A 16,176-nucleotide genomic window follows, 5' to 3' on the forward strand; every position below is an offset into this window, starting at 1 on the left:
TGATACAAAATTTTGAAATTTTATGTCAACCTTTTTATTTTTCTTTAATTTTTTTATAATTCAATTAAAAATATAATTGTTAAAGTATGTTATTAAACTTAATAATTTTAAATTTTATATGCGTGTATATGCATTTATATTATGTAATTGAGATATATTTGTATCATGATATGTATTTTATTAAAAAAAATTAAACTATAAATATATATATGTGTGAAAAATACTTGAAAATACAGATAAATCTAAAATAATAAATTAAGATACACTAGTACTACCAATAAGGCCTTGGCGGCCTTGGCATTGTTGTAAAAGGTTGTGGCCCCAGGCCTTGAACGCTTGAGTTTGAGTCCCACCATCTACATGTGTGATGTGTGGGTTTGTCCCTTACCTTGTGCCTATGACTTGTGTGGATTGTGTCTAGATTGGTGTTGTTAAAGATACACCCTTTTGTATGTTTTGCAGTAAATGAATATATAATGAAAATTTTACATTAATAAGAAATGGTTGATGATGATGATGGGTGCAGTATTATTATGACCCAGTTGGGCGTCAATACCGCACAAAAACTAAAGTGTTGTGCGCATGGGAAAAAATGGGCGTGATCTTTGTACGAGCCCATTTTGCCCGGGCCCAGTGCCAAAACAAAAACAAAATAAAAATAAAACATAAACCAAATACATGAAATAAAGTCTAAATTGCAGCCCAAATTTCATATGGCCCAAACTACCCAAAATTAACCCTAAACCCAAAACAAACATAACCCTAGCCCAAGATTAACCCCATTTTCAGCAAACCCTAGTTTGCTTCCCCAAGCCTCCAGCCGCCGCACGCTAGGCCAACCATGGGCCACCTTGCGCACTACCACCACCACACCCCGCGCATGCCCTTCTCCTCCATGCGTCTGACACCGCCTGCAAAACGAGACACAACAACAGCAGCAACAGAGCAGTAGCGAATGGAAGAAACAATATTTTTTTGTACTCTGCTTTGAAACATTCGGCTATAAAGCCTAAAAGGAAAATTTGTAAAAGGGGGGTTCCCTTTCTACGAATACCATAGTGGAAATATATATGAAATCAAATACAAGCAGAGACAGAAAGCAATAATAATTGTTAAAGGTGATTTTTTTAGTTTCTTTCTTTTTCTGATTTTGTTATTATTCTTTCATTTTCTTCTTGCGTGAGAGAAACATTAGGAGAGAGAGGGAGACTCACCGGAGCCACGTCGTGCTCACGTCGACGAAGGGAGACTCACCGGAGTCACGGCGGCGGTTGGGTGAACCATTGGTGGCCTCCTCGGCTGGAAGACAAAAGGGATAGTAAGGGAGAATAAGGAATTTCATAAAACATTTTTGGGTTTCTTTTTAAAAAATAAAGGTTAAAACGTTTTTTGACAAAAAAAGGGGGTTTTAATGGTTAATAAAAGGAAATGGCATTGGGGGAAGGAACAGACAGCATTTTTGACTTGGTTCATGCGCATGATTTCTCTAAATGGATAATTTGCGCGTTTAGTCCCCCTCCCTTGCACTACTGTCTAATTAAGTCATGTTTGTTTTTTTATTTCTTTTAAATTATCCCTGGGACTTGCGCATATTTCATTTTAATTCGCGCTGAAACGACACGTTTGGGGGTCTAGTTTATTTTCAGTTTTAGTCTCAAGCGTTTATACGCGTTTTGTTTTGGTCCACGATTCTATTTCAATGGTTTACTTTATTTATAAAATATCCCTTTTATTTTAATTTTATTTTAATTGAGTTTTTCCATAATTCACTTTTTCTTAAAAAAGGTTCATTTAATATTTTTTATTTTCTTTATTTATTTGTATATATGTATTTCAAATAATTTTGACAATTCCACTTCTTCTTTTGAAAAACATTATTGTTTTATTTTTTTTTGTATGTTATTACATTGAAATGTTCTCATATCTATGTTATTAGGCATATAATTTATGATTAACTCTATTCTATGTACATTGTTGCTTTCATATTATTTTATGTAAATATTTTCTAAATTTATTGTGTATATTTTCTTTAAAATTATTCGTATATAGCTTGACTTTCTTTTGAGGATTTTATTTTTATTGCATATTTTATTTATGTTAATTACTTTGGTCTTTGTATATACGTTATTTTCATTTATTATTTTCATATAAATATATCGTTCGTTTAGTCAATTTATTTCATTTGAAATTATGTTACATATTATTCGTTTCAATATATTTTTTAAAATAATCACCAATATATTATCCGTTTTTTTATACATATAAACTATTTTGAATTCTAATATATGTTATACCTTTGTATATTGTTCGTATGGTTTTTAAATTGTTTTGTGTTATATTGGTTTCACGTAGTTCTGTGTATCACGTGTTATTTTTTTCGTTTTCAATTTGAATCCACTTATTATCGTTTCATGCTTAGAATTATGATTTAGTTTCTTATTATTGCATCATGTTTTTTACAAAATCCGCATTTTCGCTCAACATCGATTGTTTTATTACCCTTAAAGTAAACCAAGCGAATATATTTTGAGCCGGTTTCATAATTACTTATTTGAAAACTCTTCAAAATAAGGCAATGTTTCGTGTTTGGAAATTCGAGAAAACGTGCCCTAACGTGCTGGGTTTCGGTTTCTCGTTCGACCAAATTGCTGAATATCCTTTTTAAACTTTCAAAATAAGGTAATATTTCGTATTTAGAAAATTCGAGAAAAATCGTGCCCTAACTTACTGAGCTTCGATTCTTCTCGCGTTGATCCTAAATAACCGAACGTCCTTTTGAAATTAAAATAAATGAGGTTTAAACAAAAAATAAAGGCAAGCTTACTCTCGAAAATACGATGTGTTGTATCCTAACTTACTGGACGTGACATCTTGTTACTTCGAGATAAGGAAGCATTTTCCATTTTGATTTATTTGAGTAATTTTAAAATAACAATATAAGGAGGGATCGTATTTTAAATTCTTTTTGAGTTTTTTAATTTTCGACACCAAGACATTAAGAAATCAATTAGGTACCAATTTTGGGCGTATCGAGGGTGCTAACCCTTCCTCGTGCGTAACCGACTCCCGAACCCATTTTTCTGAATTTCGTAGATAAAAATCATTGTTTTAATAAAATCTAAATCGTTTATTAAAAACAACCGTTTTACGAGGTGACCCGATCACACCTCATCAAAAAAGATTGGTGGCGACTTCCATTTTTCGTTTTAGTTTCAAAATCTAAGTCGACCCCGTTTCCATCCAAAAACTGGTGTCAACAATCTTCATTCATCCTTGATTAATATTCAGGTAAAATAAATTACATTTTTTTTCTAAAAAAGAACATCTTTTATTATTCATCTCTTTTAATATTTTTCTGATCATTGTTTTTATCTCTATATCATGGTGTAATGTTTTTAATTAATTTGCAGGGTTGAAGAAATTTTCTGAAGCAGCAGTTAAGTAATTGTAAATTTTAGGAAGAAGTTTGATCTTCCATATGAGAATTGGGAGCACAATGATGGACTCTTTTGTTTAACTTCTTGGTTGTCATCTATATTTCTGTAGTTCTGCATCAACTTATGGAAAATAAATTTATAATAAACTTATCTTTAAATTGCACAGTTAAGTAATATCAGCTAATTTTCTTAGATAGAAGCTTATTATTATTTGAATTAATCTGTTTAAGGGTCAAATCTAAATTCCTCTCAATATTTAAGATTTGAATAATGGTTAAATCATTAGAGGAGAATGTCCTTTGCATTGCTTATGGAAAGAAGAAGAATTGCCACTGATGTCGTGTTTTATTTGAGAGACGACCTAGAAGCTTCAACCGAGGCAAGGAACCAACATAGACAACTGGTAATGAACTCAATATCCGGTCGTATGAATCAATTGCTCAAGCTATCTCGAAGTGGATTCGGAAGTCGATATTGATCATCACACGCAATGAGAATCCATTTAGATTTATTAGATGTATATTAGCAATAATAATATGTCTGTATTTGGACTAGCAGAACTACAAAGTTTTTTAATATCTGGTTACTTTCAATTTATATCCAATAATTTAAACTCTTTTTTCTATTAAGTCCCTCCAAATATGTGCTACTCCTTAATTAACATCCACTTCCACTTCTTTAACTTGTAATCAATGTTCCAAAATAGCTTTCTGGAAAATTGTATATCAAAAAAAGCGAGAACGGCGGATGCCAAGTCGAAGCAGTTGTCGCCGCTATCACTGACCAATTTGCAGATAGTACTTAACCGTGGGAGTGATGGGTAGTTTTTTTTAATTATTTATCCTAAAATTGCTCTAAACAAAATCTGTCTCAACCATTCTGTATCCCACCATCTTCCCACTCTCACGTTCCTCTCTCCCACTTCTCCATCTTTTACTCATTTTGTTTGTTTTTCACGATTAATTCTTTAGTGTCAAAGAAATGTTTTCTGCTATTCTTTTTACAAAACTTGTCATTCTTCTTCTGTATCTTTCTTTATTCGTTTCTTTTCGTCGTTGTCGCCCTCCCATCTTTGGACTATTCTTCTGACTTGAGTCATCGCTTCACTGTCTTCTGTTATTAGCAGTTAGTAATCGTAGTTCGTAATTTATGTGTTTCTTCGGGTAAGTGGATTGTTTTCCTTTTGGATAGTGTTATTTGTTGTTTCACTTCTTTTTCCGTCGCCTGAAAGGTAAGGGAACTGTTGAGTTTGGTAGTGGATATTAGTCAAATTTCTTAAATGTGTTTCGCTAGGTGAAGCACTTGTGGCGCGGAACTCTCTTCCATCAAATTGAGATTGTTGTCATCTCTCTCCTTTAGGGTAAGGGACTGATTTCACTCATCTAGGTCGTATTCAATGGCCGATTTTTTAGCATAAAGGTGCCCCTTTCTGATAACCCCTGTTAATACTTGACTTATTCCAGATGCATCCTTGACCTTTTTTATTCTATCCTGCTGATTTGACATTATCGATAATGGCCACACAACCAGACATGCCAACTTTCAACTACCTAGGGCAAGATTGGATACGTTTCGCGGAATGGCGGAGTCTGTTCTCGACTTATCATATCACCCAAACACTTATGCCCTCGTAATTAAACTTGTAAGGAAAATACGGTTCTTTAGAGGAAACTCGCCCCCTTACATCCTCGTATGCGGCCTTTGAATACAAAGTTCGGCGAATAGGTAAGAACAACCCTGTTGACACCATTTTTTTGGATGAAAAACGGGGTCGACTGAGATTTTGAAAACGAAAACGGGAGTCGCCACCAATCTTTTTTGACAATGTGTGATTGGATCACCTCAAAAAAAAACGGTTGTTTTTAATAAACGGTCTGATTTTATTAAAACAACAAGTTTGGTCCACGAAATTCAGAAAAACAGATTCGGGAGTCGGTTACACACGAGGAAGGATTAGCACCCTCGATACGCCCAAAATTGGTACCTAATTGATTACTTAATGTCTTAATGTCGAAAATTGAAAATTTTGAAGAATTTTAAAAATACGATCCTTATTTTTTTTTGAGGTGATCCAATCACACCTTGTCAAAAAAGATTGGTGGCGACTCCCGTTTTCGTTTTCAAAATCTCAGTCGACCCCGTTTTTCATCAAAAAAATGGTGTCAACAGCTTGGCGACTCCACTGGGGACCTGTTTTTTTTCAAAAATAAGTGAGTCAAGCCACGAATTAATTACCTTTTGTCTTTTGGTCGAAAATTTAAAATTTAATTTAAATATACGATCCTCTCATTGTATTATTTGTTTTGAGTTATAGTTTTCATCGTTTTTTTGTATTTTTAATTTTTATATCTTTCTGCATATTGCATTGCATGACCTTTGGTCACACCCTTTTAAGTGGGAGTGAGAAGCTACTCCTTCGTGAGGTTTTCACCTCCGTGCAGGATAGTGGATCGCTTCCGGGATATATCCGTACCTATGTCTTCGTGAGATTTTCATCTCCGTGCAGCCATAGGGAAATGTATCCCTCTGAACCGAACTCAGTCTATATGAACCTATAATGGGTGAAGACCGAGGAATCTACTGGTTCGGGTACCCTTACTTTACAGCCAAACCTCATGTAATGAACCTTAGGAACCCACCCTAGGTAGAACTACACCGAACCCTAATAGACACCCTAATATGTGCTTTTATTCTTTCTTAATTGTTTTGGATTGTATGTTTATATTTGATACTAACCTTTTACTGTTTTACTTTGGATGTATGACATTTCAATTACATGGCATCTCATTATAAAAGGCGTTGGTTCATATTCGGTTTCTAGAAGGAAAGCTTATCATGGAAAAGGGATTTCTTGATAAGGTGGAAGATAATGCGGCGGTCGGAATTTGGTCAGAGACGACGCAGCGGGAGAAAGGAGATAGTTTGACTGAAGGATATATATCCGAATTATGAGACTTTACCCGCATCAGCATAACTCAGAACAATTTGCAAGAATTGAAAGAAATTTGGGACCAGTGGAACGAGGAAGACAGACAGTTGTTCTATTCCAATTATGGGGATTTGTCGTATTTGCTAGATATGAAGGTAGACAAGCACCTGTTCCAGGCTCTTGCGCAATTTTGGAATCCCGCCTACAGTTGTTTCACATTCGGAAAAATTGACCTAGTACCTACAATAGAAGAATATATGGCTTTACTTCGGTGTTCGAAGATTCAAGTCGATAGAATCTACTCGAAAGCCGTAAGTGCACCCTTTTTAAGGAGGTTGACGAACATAACAGGGATGAGTGAGCAGTGGGTTATCGCTCGAATCAAGTAAAAAGGAGATAACAAGTGTATTTCTTGGAGGAATTTGAAAGATGTGGTCCTAGTGCACCCAGATGTAAAAAAGAGGATAGATGTCTTCGCTTTAAGCATATACGGCTTAGTTATCTTTCCCAGAGCTTTGGGACATATTGATGAAGCAGTCACTAATTTGTTCGATCGTCTCGACAAGGGAGTTACTCCAATTCCAGCAATTTTAGCGGAAACATTCAGGTCATTAAATGTCTGTCGGCGAGCGGGTGAAGGCAGATTTATTGGATGTGCACAGCTATTACTTACGTGGTTCCATAGTCATTTTTGGAAAGTGGATAAGATGTCATATCGGGTCTTCTCTGAAAACTATTCGCCACTAAAGGAGGTAGTGGCTACACCGAGAAGAGATGACATTTCGATGGAAAATGGATGGCAATTCTTCCGAGTCTGCAAGAAGAGGACATTGAGTGGAGAGCTCCGTGGTTACTTCCAGACGAAATTTTGTACCGGTGTGGGGATTTTGATTGGGTCCCTCTGCTTGGGATCTGGGGAGCTATTGGTTATTCCCCGTTATTAGTGCTCAGACAATACAAGTCAAGACAGTTTATACCCGCAACCCAGGGACTAGCCGGGTATGAATTCGCATACGAGGGTGATGGCTACAAAAAGAGGATTCGAGAGACATCCAATGCATGGAACCAGACTCGTCGAATGAAAAGATTGGCTGTAGGACCAATGATGACTCCTGAGTACGATGAATGGAGAGTCAGAAGAATCAATGACAATATCCCTAAATCAAGTCAGGAAGGCAATCAGTCATTAGAGGAGCATTTACGGGTCGTCCCTTCTGAACTAGAAATTTTAAAGCAGGATTTTGAAAGGAGAAACACAGATTTGGAAAAACAGATAGAGCAAATGGAGGAATAAAAAATGAACTTAAGATTAGATACAGATGTACAGAAACTCGAGATGGAGCGATTAAGGAAAGGAAAAGCTAGGGCTGAAGAAGATCTAGATAGTCTGAAAATAGATTACAAGAAGTTGCGGTTATCAATGAGGACTGCCGGGTTGGGAAAGACTTCTGAGCAGTGGTGTAAGGAGATTCACGAAGAAAAGAATAAGGCTGATAGATGGGAAAAGAGGTTTCAAGAAGTCCAAGCAAGAACGAAACTCTAAAGAGGAGTTTGTCAGATTATCAAAAGGAAAATGGGGAACTAGAGAATAAAGTGTCTAAATTAGAAGAGTCTCTCCATCGGTATCGAAATCGAAATTCTGTTATAGAATTGAGAGCAAGCCTAAATAGAATTAAAGAAATGAAAGAAAGAATTGAAGAGTTAGAAGCAGCATTACGAAATTGCGAGATCCAGATCCAGTACTTGGAAGTTAATAAAGATCGTCAAACCGAGCAGTTGCACTACTTCCAGAACCAAGTAAGAGATAGAAATCACATTATGGGAGAAGCCGTGGTGCAAATACGAGAGATAGTGGATCATCTACAGACGTTAGCAGTACAAGCTGATGTGTTGAGCGTAAAGTACGAATTAGAGTCAGGTCGAGGACAGGAGCTAGCTTCGTTACTAAAGAGAATTAAAGTTTTGAGTATTAGGGCTAAATCGTATTTGTAATTCACCTTATGTAAAGAAGTTTGTTTTCTAGTAAAGTTTTCAAAATGAAGTTGAATTAGAATTAACGCCTTTTTGCATTCATTCCATGCATTGCATGCATTAACGACCATTAAAAGACCCTAATTAAATAAAATTATTTCAGTTAACCTGAAAAACCGACACCCCTACGGAACTCGAGCGAAATCAAAGAATATGGACCAAAGATTAGAAAAACTTGAACAACTCCAGAAAGATATGCAAGATCAAATACAAGAGCGGCTGGAAAGAATTCAGCGAAATATGGAAGAAAAGATGCAAGAGTCTCAGAATGACTTAATGGCAAAATTAACGCAATTGTTGAAAGGAGGAAATGACAAGGGAAAGGACCCTGTAGTTAATGATAAAGAGGGAAATAACGACGAACCCCTTTACCCTCCAGGCTTTACTCCTCTGCACGTGCATACTAAAGCTGAGCTGTACCCACATAAATCCTCTGTTACAATCAAACCCCAACAGTCTCAGACGGGTCCTTCAATACTGATGAATTTTCCAATCGGAGTAGATAATAATCCCGGAGAAAATCTTACCAATCTCATGGTTCCTGATCTCGATGATGTGGCAGAAGTGGAGAAAGCGAAAGTGGATCTGTCAAAGCAATTAGAGGACCGGTGTAAATGGTTAGAGGAAAAGTTTAAAGCCATGGAAAATGCTGATTACCACCGAGGAATGGATGCTAAAGATTTAAGTTTGGTACCTGATTTGGTCCTCCCTCCTAAATTTAAAATGCCGGAGTTTGAAAAGTATGACGGGACAAGTTGTCCCTAAGCTCATATCACTATGTTTTGTCGAAGAATGACTGGGTACATCAGCAATGATCAACTGCTGATTCACTGCTTCCAAGACAGTTTGATCGGATCAGCAACTAGATGGTACAACCAATTAAGTCGGGCCAACATTCATTCATGGAAAGATTTGGCGCAAGCCTTTATGAAGCAGTATAGACACGTGATGGATATAACGCCCGATCGAATTGTATTGCAAAACATGGAAAAGAAGCCTAATGAGAGTTTCCGGCAATATGCTTAGAGATGGAGGGAAGTGGCTGCACAAGTTCAACCACCACTTTTAGAGAAAGAGATAACTATGCTTTTTATCAATACTCTAAAAGCTCCATTTCTCGGCCACATGTTAGGAAGTGCCACTAAAAGCTTTTCAGACATAGTGATGTCTAGAGAAATGATAGAGAATGCCATAAAATGCGGCAGGATAGAAGCAGGAGAAAGTACTAAAAGGTCAGCACCAAGAAAAAAAGAGCATGAGATAAACAATGCAAGTATGTTTAACAGGGGCCATTCTAAATCAATCACGGTGGGGCAGGCCAGAGCAGTAACCGCTAATCAGCAAGGTTCTTCGAAACAGGAATCTAATCAAAGGTCAAACGTAGAAAGACCTCAATTCACACCCATCCCAGTGACGTATAGGGAATTGTACCAGAACTTATTCGATGCACATGTGGTATCTCCATTTTACTTAAAACCAATGCAACTTCCATACCCTAAGTGGTATGACGCAAACGCCCAATGCGAATATCACGCGGGGACTAAGGGGCACTCGATTGAGAACTGCACTGCATTCAAGAAGTTAGTTGAAAAACTTATCAATTTGGGGATCGTAAAGATTGGCGACTCATCAGGACCGAATGTAGCAGAGAATCCGTTGCCCAACCATGATAATAAAGGGGTGAATGCGATAATTGAGTATGGAGGAAGGAGAGTCAAAGCCAACATAACAGAGATAAAGAACCCCCTTGAATGGGTTTGGAAACAAATGATGAAAAGAGGTCTCATCAAGCAAGGTTCAATAGAAAGGCCTGGAGGAGCAAGGAAGTTTTGTGAGTTCCATACAGAAGAAGGCCACGACATCCAAAAATGCACTGAGTTCAGAACCATGGTACAAAACTTAATGAATAACAAAGAATTGGGGTTTTATGAAGAGATTAAGGGACCAGAAGAAGGAGAGGTTTATGCTGCAGGAGAAGGATCTACGGGGAAAGCCCAAAAGGCTAATCACCCGGTGGTGATTATTTCAAAACCAATGAGCAGAGAATCTGAAATACAAATAGCACCAAAGGTCATAATCCAAAAACCTGTATCCTTTCCCTACAAGGATAGCAAAAAGGTTCCTTAGAATTACGACTGCAATATAACAATCCCAGGAGAAGAGAGCTTGGTAAATGCTTCAGGAGAGGATGAAGGATTCTATACACGAAGTGGAAAACGCTATGATCCGGCAAACGCAAGAGTGGAATCTGGAAAAGGAAAAGCCTTAGCAGTTGAATTGGGAAAAGCAAAAGCAGATAAAATTGAGCAGCGTGTCAATCAGTCGGTAACTGAAAATGAGGCTAAAGAATTTCTAAAATTCTTAAAACATAGCGAGTACAGCGTGGTAGAACAATTACATAAGCAACCGGCTCGTATCTCGGTGCTTGAATTGCTTCTAAGTTCAGAGGTACATCGTAATGCGTTGATTAAGGTGCTAAATGAAACTTATATTGCTAGCGATATCTCAGTGAATAAGTTGGACCGTTTGGTTAACAATATCAGTGCTGATAATTTCATTTTCTTTAATGATGATGAAATACCGCCGGGGGGAAGAGGAGCCACCAAAGCATTACATATCACTACCCGTTGCGGGGAGTATACGTTAGCGGGAGTACTAATTGATAATGGATCAGCCTTGAATGTTTTACCCCTATCTACCTTAAATAGGTTACCAGTGGATGGTTCCCACATGAAATCATGCCAGAATATAGTGAGAGCATTTGATGGTACCGAAAGAAAGGTGATGCGAAGAATAGAAATACCCCTCTTGATTGGCCCGAATACATACGAGGTGGATTTCTTAGTGATGGATATCAAGCCTTCGTATAATTACTTGCTGGGGAGACCATGGATTCATTCAGCAGGGGCGGTGCCTTCATCATTGCACCAGAAGTTGAAGTTGGTAACAGAAGGCCGGTTAATTACGATTAATGCTGAGGAAGACATCATTGCCTCAGTAACTAGTGACGCACCATATTTGGGAACGGATGATCAGGCAGTCGAATGTTCCTTTCGATCCTTAGAATTCGTAAATGCAACCTTTGTCATTGAGGGAAAGAAAATCCCGATGCCCAGCATATCTAGAGCCACGAGGATGGGACTACAAATGACAGTTGGAAAAGGGGATGTACCTAGAAGAGGACTGGGAAGATACCTTCAAGGAAGGATAGAGGTACCCACGGTAAAGGATAAACGAGACCGCTTTGGTTTAGGATTTAAGCCAAGTGCTAAGCAAAGAAGGAAAGAGTTGGAGAAAAGACAAGAGAGAAGGAAGGCGCGTTTGAACGGAGAAGAAGTTGATTGGGAACCTATGGCTTTCCCCCACATATCCAGAACCTTCATATCAGGAGGAACCATGTATTCTGGACTGAGGATTCCAAGTTCGGCTTTTATACATCTTTCCTATTGCTAGTGCTGTCATTTCTCTTTAAATGTTTGCAGGTACTTGATGGCATGACAATGGCGGTGGAGCAGAGGCAAGTGGAGCATAGCGTTTAGGGCAGTGCCAAGTAAGGTACTAGGGTTTCAATCTCTGAAACTCTGTCTCACGTGGGCTTGACTTATTGGGCCAGGGTGCTGGGTTAATTTTGTAAATGGGTTAGGGGTTTTAATTTTTAATTTTTGGGTTTGTAATTTATTTGGATACTGGGTTGGGCAAAATGGGTTGTACAAACCCCTTTCCTGACTTTCAGCGTTTAAATAGCCCAAGAAGGTAATCCATTAGGCAGATGGACCAAGCGGCCAATCCTCTTCATTTGTGAGTTCTTGGCTGACTTCGCGGAACAGACCGTCTTTGGTGAACCTTCCTCACAAGATAATCCTATATAGATAGTTACTGGCCGATTCTTCGGAATAGATAGTTACTGGCGGAATCTCCTATATAGATAGTCTCTTTTGTTTAACATCTTGGTTGTCATCTGTAGTTTCGCATGAACGTATCAAAAATAAGTTTATAATAAACTTATCTTTAAATTGCACAGTTAAGTAATATCTGTTTATTTGAATTAATCTGGTCAAATCCAAATTCCTCTCAATATTTAAGGTTTGAATAATGGTTAAATCATTATTCTAGGCCTGGACTTAACAACTTTTTCTACATTAAGGCTTAAATGTTTTTGGTCTAAGTTATGCTGAACTTAATAATTATTTTTATATCGGGTCTAAACTTGACAATTGCAATGTTCAAGCTCCAATGTTATCTTACCCATAGAATAGTTTTTAATTATATACCTTATTGTCTTATGTGATGATCAAATTAATCTTATTCTAAAGTTTAAATTTAAGAAGTTATGTTGATAATAAATCAAATAATTTTTCGATATTATCTGCTACCCTGGGTAAAGTTTATAGTAGTCTTTGCATTAGGTTATTTAGATTTTCAGAAAATTAAGACTTGTGAGGGTGCTGATTTCATTCTAGGGTAAGTGTTTTAATGCCAATTTGGGGTTGTGGCTATTTGAGTTGATCGTATTTTGGTTTCATTAGTATTTTAAGAAAATCAAAGACCATATCCTCTTAATCGATTATCTTTCGTGGGCTAATTCGTTAAGTGAATGATGTTTTTAGGAATCTACATTGAAATTTGACCAAGTGTGTGACTCAAACTCATAAAAATGGCGATCAACAGAAAATCGATAAACTCACTATTGAAGTCAGATGACAATGTGGTAGACCATGTGATAGACCGTGTGGGACCATGTGACCCACACAAGCTGAGCTATTTGGGCCGTGTGGGCTATACGAACTAGGCCAGTTGGGCGTGTAGGCTCATTTTTTGGAAAAATTTGTCACTTAGGGCCATTTTGATCTGTGATTCATAATTAGATTCTTTGTAGGGTCTGATCTGCTTAATAGGCTTGAAGACGAGGAATATGTTAAGATGCTTATGTATGTGATGTGTTTAAGGTATGTGAATTATGTATGTATGATCTGTGTTTTGTCAATTGTGATGGCATGTTTCCATTTTGTTATGTTGTGTTTGAGCATATGATGTCTCAACATGTTAAATTCTATGCCTCTAAATTTTCTATATGACCATGCATGTGACGTTATGGCAAATCTGATTTGCATTGGTTGAGAATGTGACATCTCTGCGAAGCAGGGAGTTCCATGCCTTCTGACTTCTGTTAGTGTACAATTGCATGTTCTACATGCTTTTCATTCAGATTCAATATAAGCATGCCATGTCTCATTAGATGGGGTTTGGGATAATGTCTGAAGGAGGAAGTCCTCACAGTTTAATAATCTGCACTATCTGGTGATTTATCCACATTTCTGTGTAGCATCTTGGCTGCAATATAGTGGCTTTACCACATATCAAATCTGGTAGTTTTAATTGCAACTCTGGTGGCATTAACCACAACTATCTTTTGGTGTGATTGGATGGACGAGTTCTGGGAAACTTAGAAGTGGACAGCATGCGGGAGCTCGGATATGTTTTCCCGCTTAAGATGGTTTCAATTATTATTAATTAAGTTTCTGGACATTTGGTTTCTGGACTAAGTTTTCGGATTTAATTTTGGTTTTGGGTATTGTTATTTAGTTAAAGTTTTCCTGCATGGTTTATGTTGATAAACAATCAATGCTGGGTTTTCAAAATTAAACAAACTAAGATTTTTACACTGCAAGAATTTAAATTAGGTTTTATGAAAGTTAACAATGTAAATTTTTGAATATGCAAAATCGAAAAAAATTATACGTCTTCAATTGTAGAAATCACGGTTTTCAAATATTAACCCCAAAATCTTTCGTTGCTTTTCTAAATAAATGATTAAATGATTATGTTGTGAAATAAGTGTTTTCAAACTTGAGATTTTCTAAAATCATATGAGGGCAACTAAAATTTAAGATTTTTTATCACACGATTTCTAAGTTGAATTTTAAATTGGTTTTTCAAACGTATTGGTGTATCTTCTCCAGATTCAACCATAACATCTAGTCATGGTTTTATATTTAATGCAAATGTATTTTTGAAGTTCTATTTTTCTTCATATATTGGATGGACCACACTTTTATATTTAATCTATATACTAAATCGAAATGGAAAGTTTTGTCACGTGGCACATTCGAAGCTCACTTTACTTTTTTTCTTTTACTATAAATAATAAGATATTAGTTTTGTTTCCTCTAATATATTTTAATTTTGAAATTCAATTTTTATAATTTAATTTCTAACATAATTTGATCCTAATTTATATGATGTCATTAATTAATCTCAATTATTAATATCATCAACTTTTTAATTAAAATATTATATAATTATATATAATTTGAATACTCTAATAATTTTATATATTAATAAGTGGTTTCCCTTTCTTTTAGGTTTTAACCATGATTAATTTCAAATTTAACTCCTAAGCTATTTGAAACTTAAAATTTAATTTACATACTTTAATTTTCGACATAATTTAATCCCTTTACTTCTATAATGTTATTAATTAATTTAAATAGTTAACCCTATCAACTTAAAAAAAATTACTTACTGTTTTTTGGTAATTAACGTTAAAAAAATATTTGACAAGTGTTTCTAAAAAATTAATCTCAAAACAACAGTTACATAATACATGCTGACTCGGATTTGACTCAGATTTCTACACAAATGGCAATGAGAATCCATTTAGATTTATTAGCAATAATAATATGCCTGTATTTGGACAAGAGCTCCAAAGTTTTTTCTTTTATATCTTCATTAATTTCAATTTAAATCCAATAATTTAAACTCCTTTTCTATTAAGTCCCTCCAAATATGTGCTATTTAATTAACATCCACTTCCAATTCTTTAACTTGTGACCAATGTTCTAAAATAGCTTTCTAGGAAATTGTATATCAAGAAAGGCGAGAACGGCGGATGCTAAACCGGAGCAGTTATCACCGCTATCGGTGGCCACTTTGCAGATAGTAAAAGATCAGCCTCATCAAAAGAGCAATAGGAAGCTACATGGAGGTACTGTTAGGCACTTTGACAACAACTAACCCCCGCTATAGTTGGTTGTTGGCTACTTGCTTCTGATGAGCGCCTTGTGCTGTCAAGCTGGCTCTACAGGGTAAAACCTTTGATAATCTATACGTACAAAGATATATGATATATGCTTCCATATATACATGCATATAGATTTTATAAATCTTTTAGTTTTATTTTTTCAAGCAAATGAAATGGTAGTGAGATTTCAACGGTCAAATCAGAGGTATCTTATTTTTCTTGGGAGTTTATAAGTACAAATATAATACAATACATGCACAAACAATTACAAATAAAATCAAACCAATAAAAAAAACACAAACAAATTAGATAGAACCCACACCTGACAATTGTGTATGATAGAACTATAGACTCACATATAACAATTATACATAGTAAAACACGACCCATAACTTTGAACTTTACTGATAATACTAAAGCCTCATTGACAACAGGTAGTATATGGACTAGAGTTTGGATAGTTGTTTTGCTCTTTTTTTCTTAAATTATCTATAATTAACTAACCCTTTTGTATGTTTTGCAGTTAATAAATATATAATGAAAATTTTACATTGATAATAAATGGCTGATGACGATGATGGGTGCAGTATTATTATGACCCAGCTAGGCGTCAGTACCGCACAAAAACTGAAGTACTGTGTGCCTGGAAAAAAATGGGCTTCATCTTCATTCATCCTTGATTAATTCAGATAAAATAAATTATACCTTTTTCTAAAAAAAGAACATTTTTTTATTAATCATCTCTTTTTACATTTTAC

At 36.0% G+C, this 16,176-nt stretch overlaps 1 protein-coding gene across 1 annotated transcript; it reads left to right on the plus strand.

Moving 5' to 3' along the window:
- The first annotated feature begins 9,561 nt into the window (after positions 1-9,561).
- Positions 9,562-11,936, plus strand: LOC107934381 (uncharacterized). The gene is made up of 3 exons (XM_041102041.1): positions 9,562-10,467; positions 10,525-11,733; positions 11,880-11,936. Exons 1-3 carry the CDS (start codon positions 9,562-9,564, stop codon positions 11,934-11,936), a joined length of 2,172 nt encoding a protein of 723 aa, XP_040957975.1.
- The last annotated feature ends 4,240 nt before the right edge of the window (positions 11,937-16,176 follow it).

Source organism: Gossypium hirsutum, chromosome D10 (genome assembly GCF_007990345.1).
Source record: "Gossypium hirsutum isolate 1008001.06 chromosome D10, Gossypium_hirsutum_v2.1, whole genome shotgun sequence".
In the NCBI taxonomy this organism is placed as follows: Eukaryota; Viridiplantae; Streptophyta; class Magnoliopsida; order Malvales; family Malvaceae; genus Gossypium; species Gossypium hirsutum.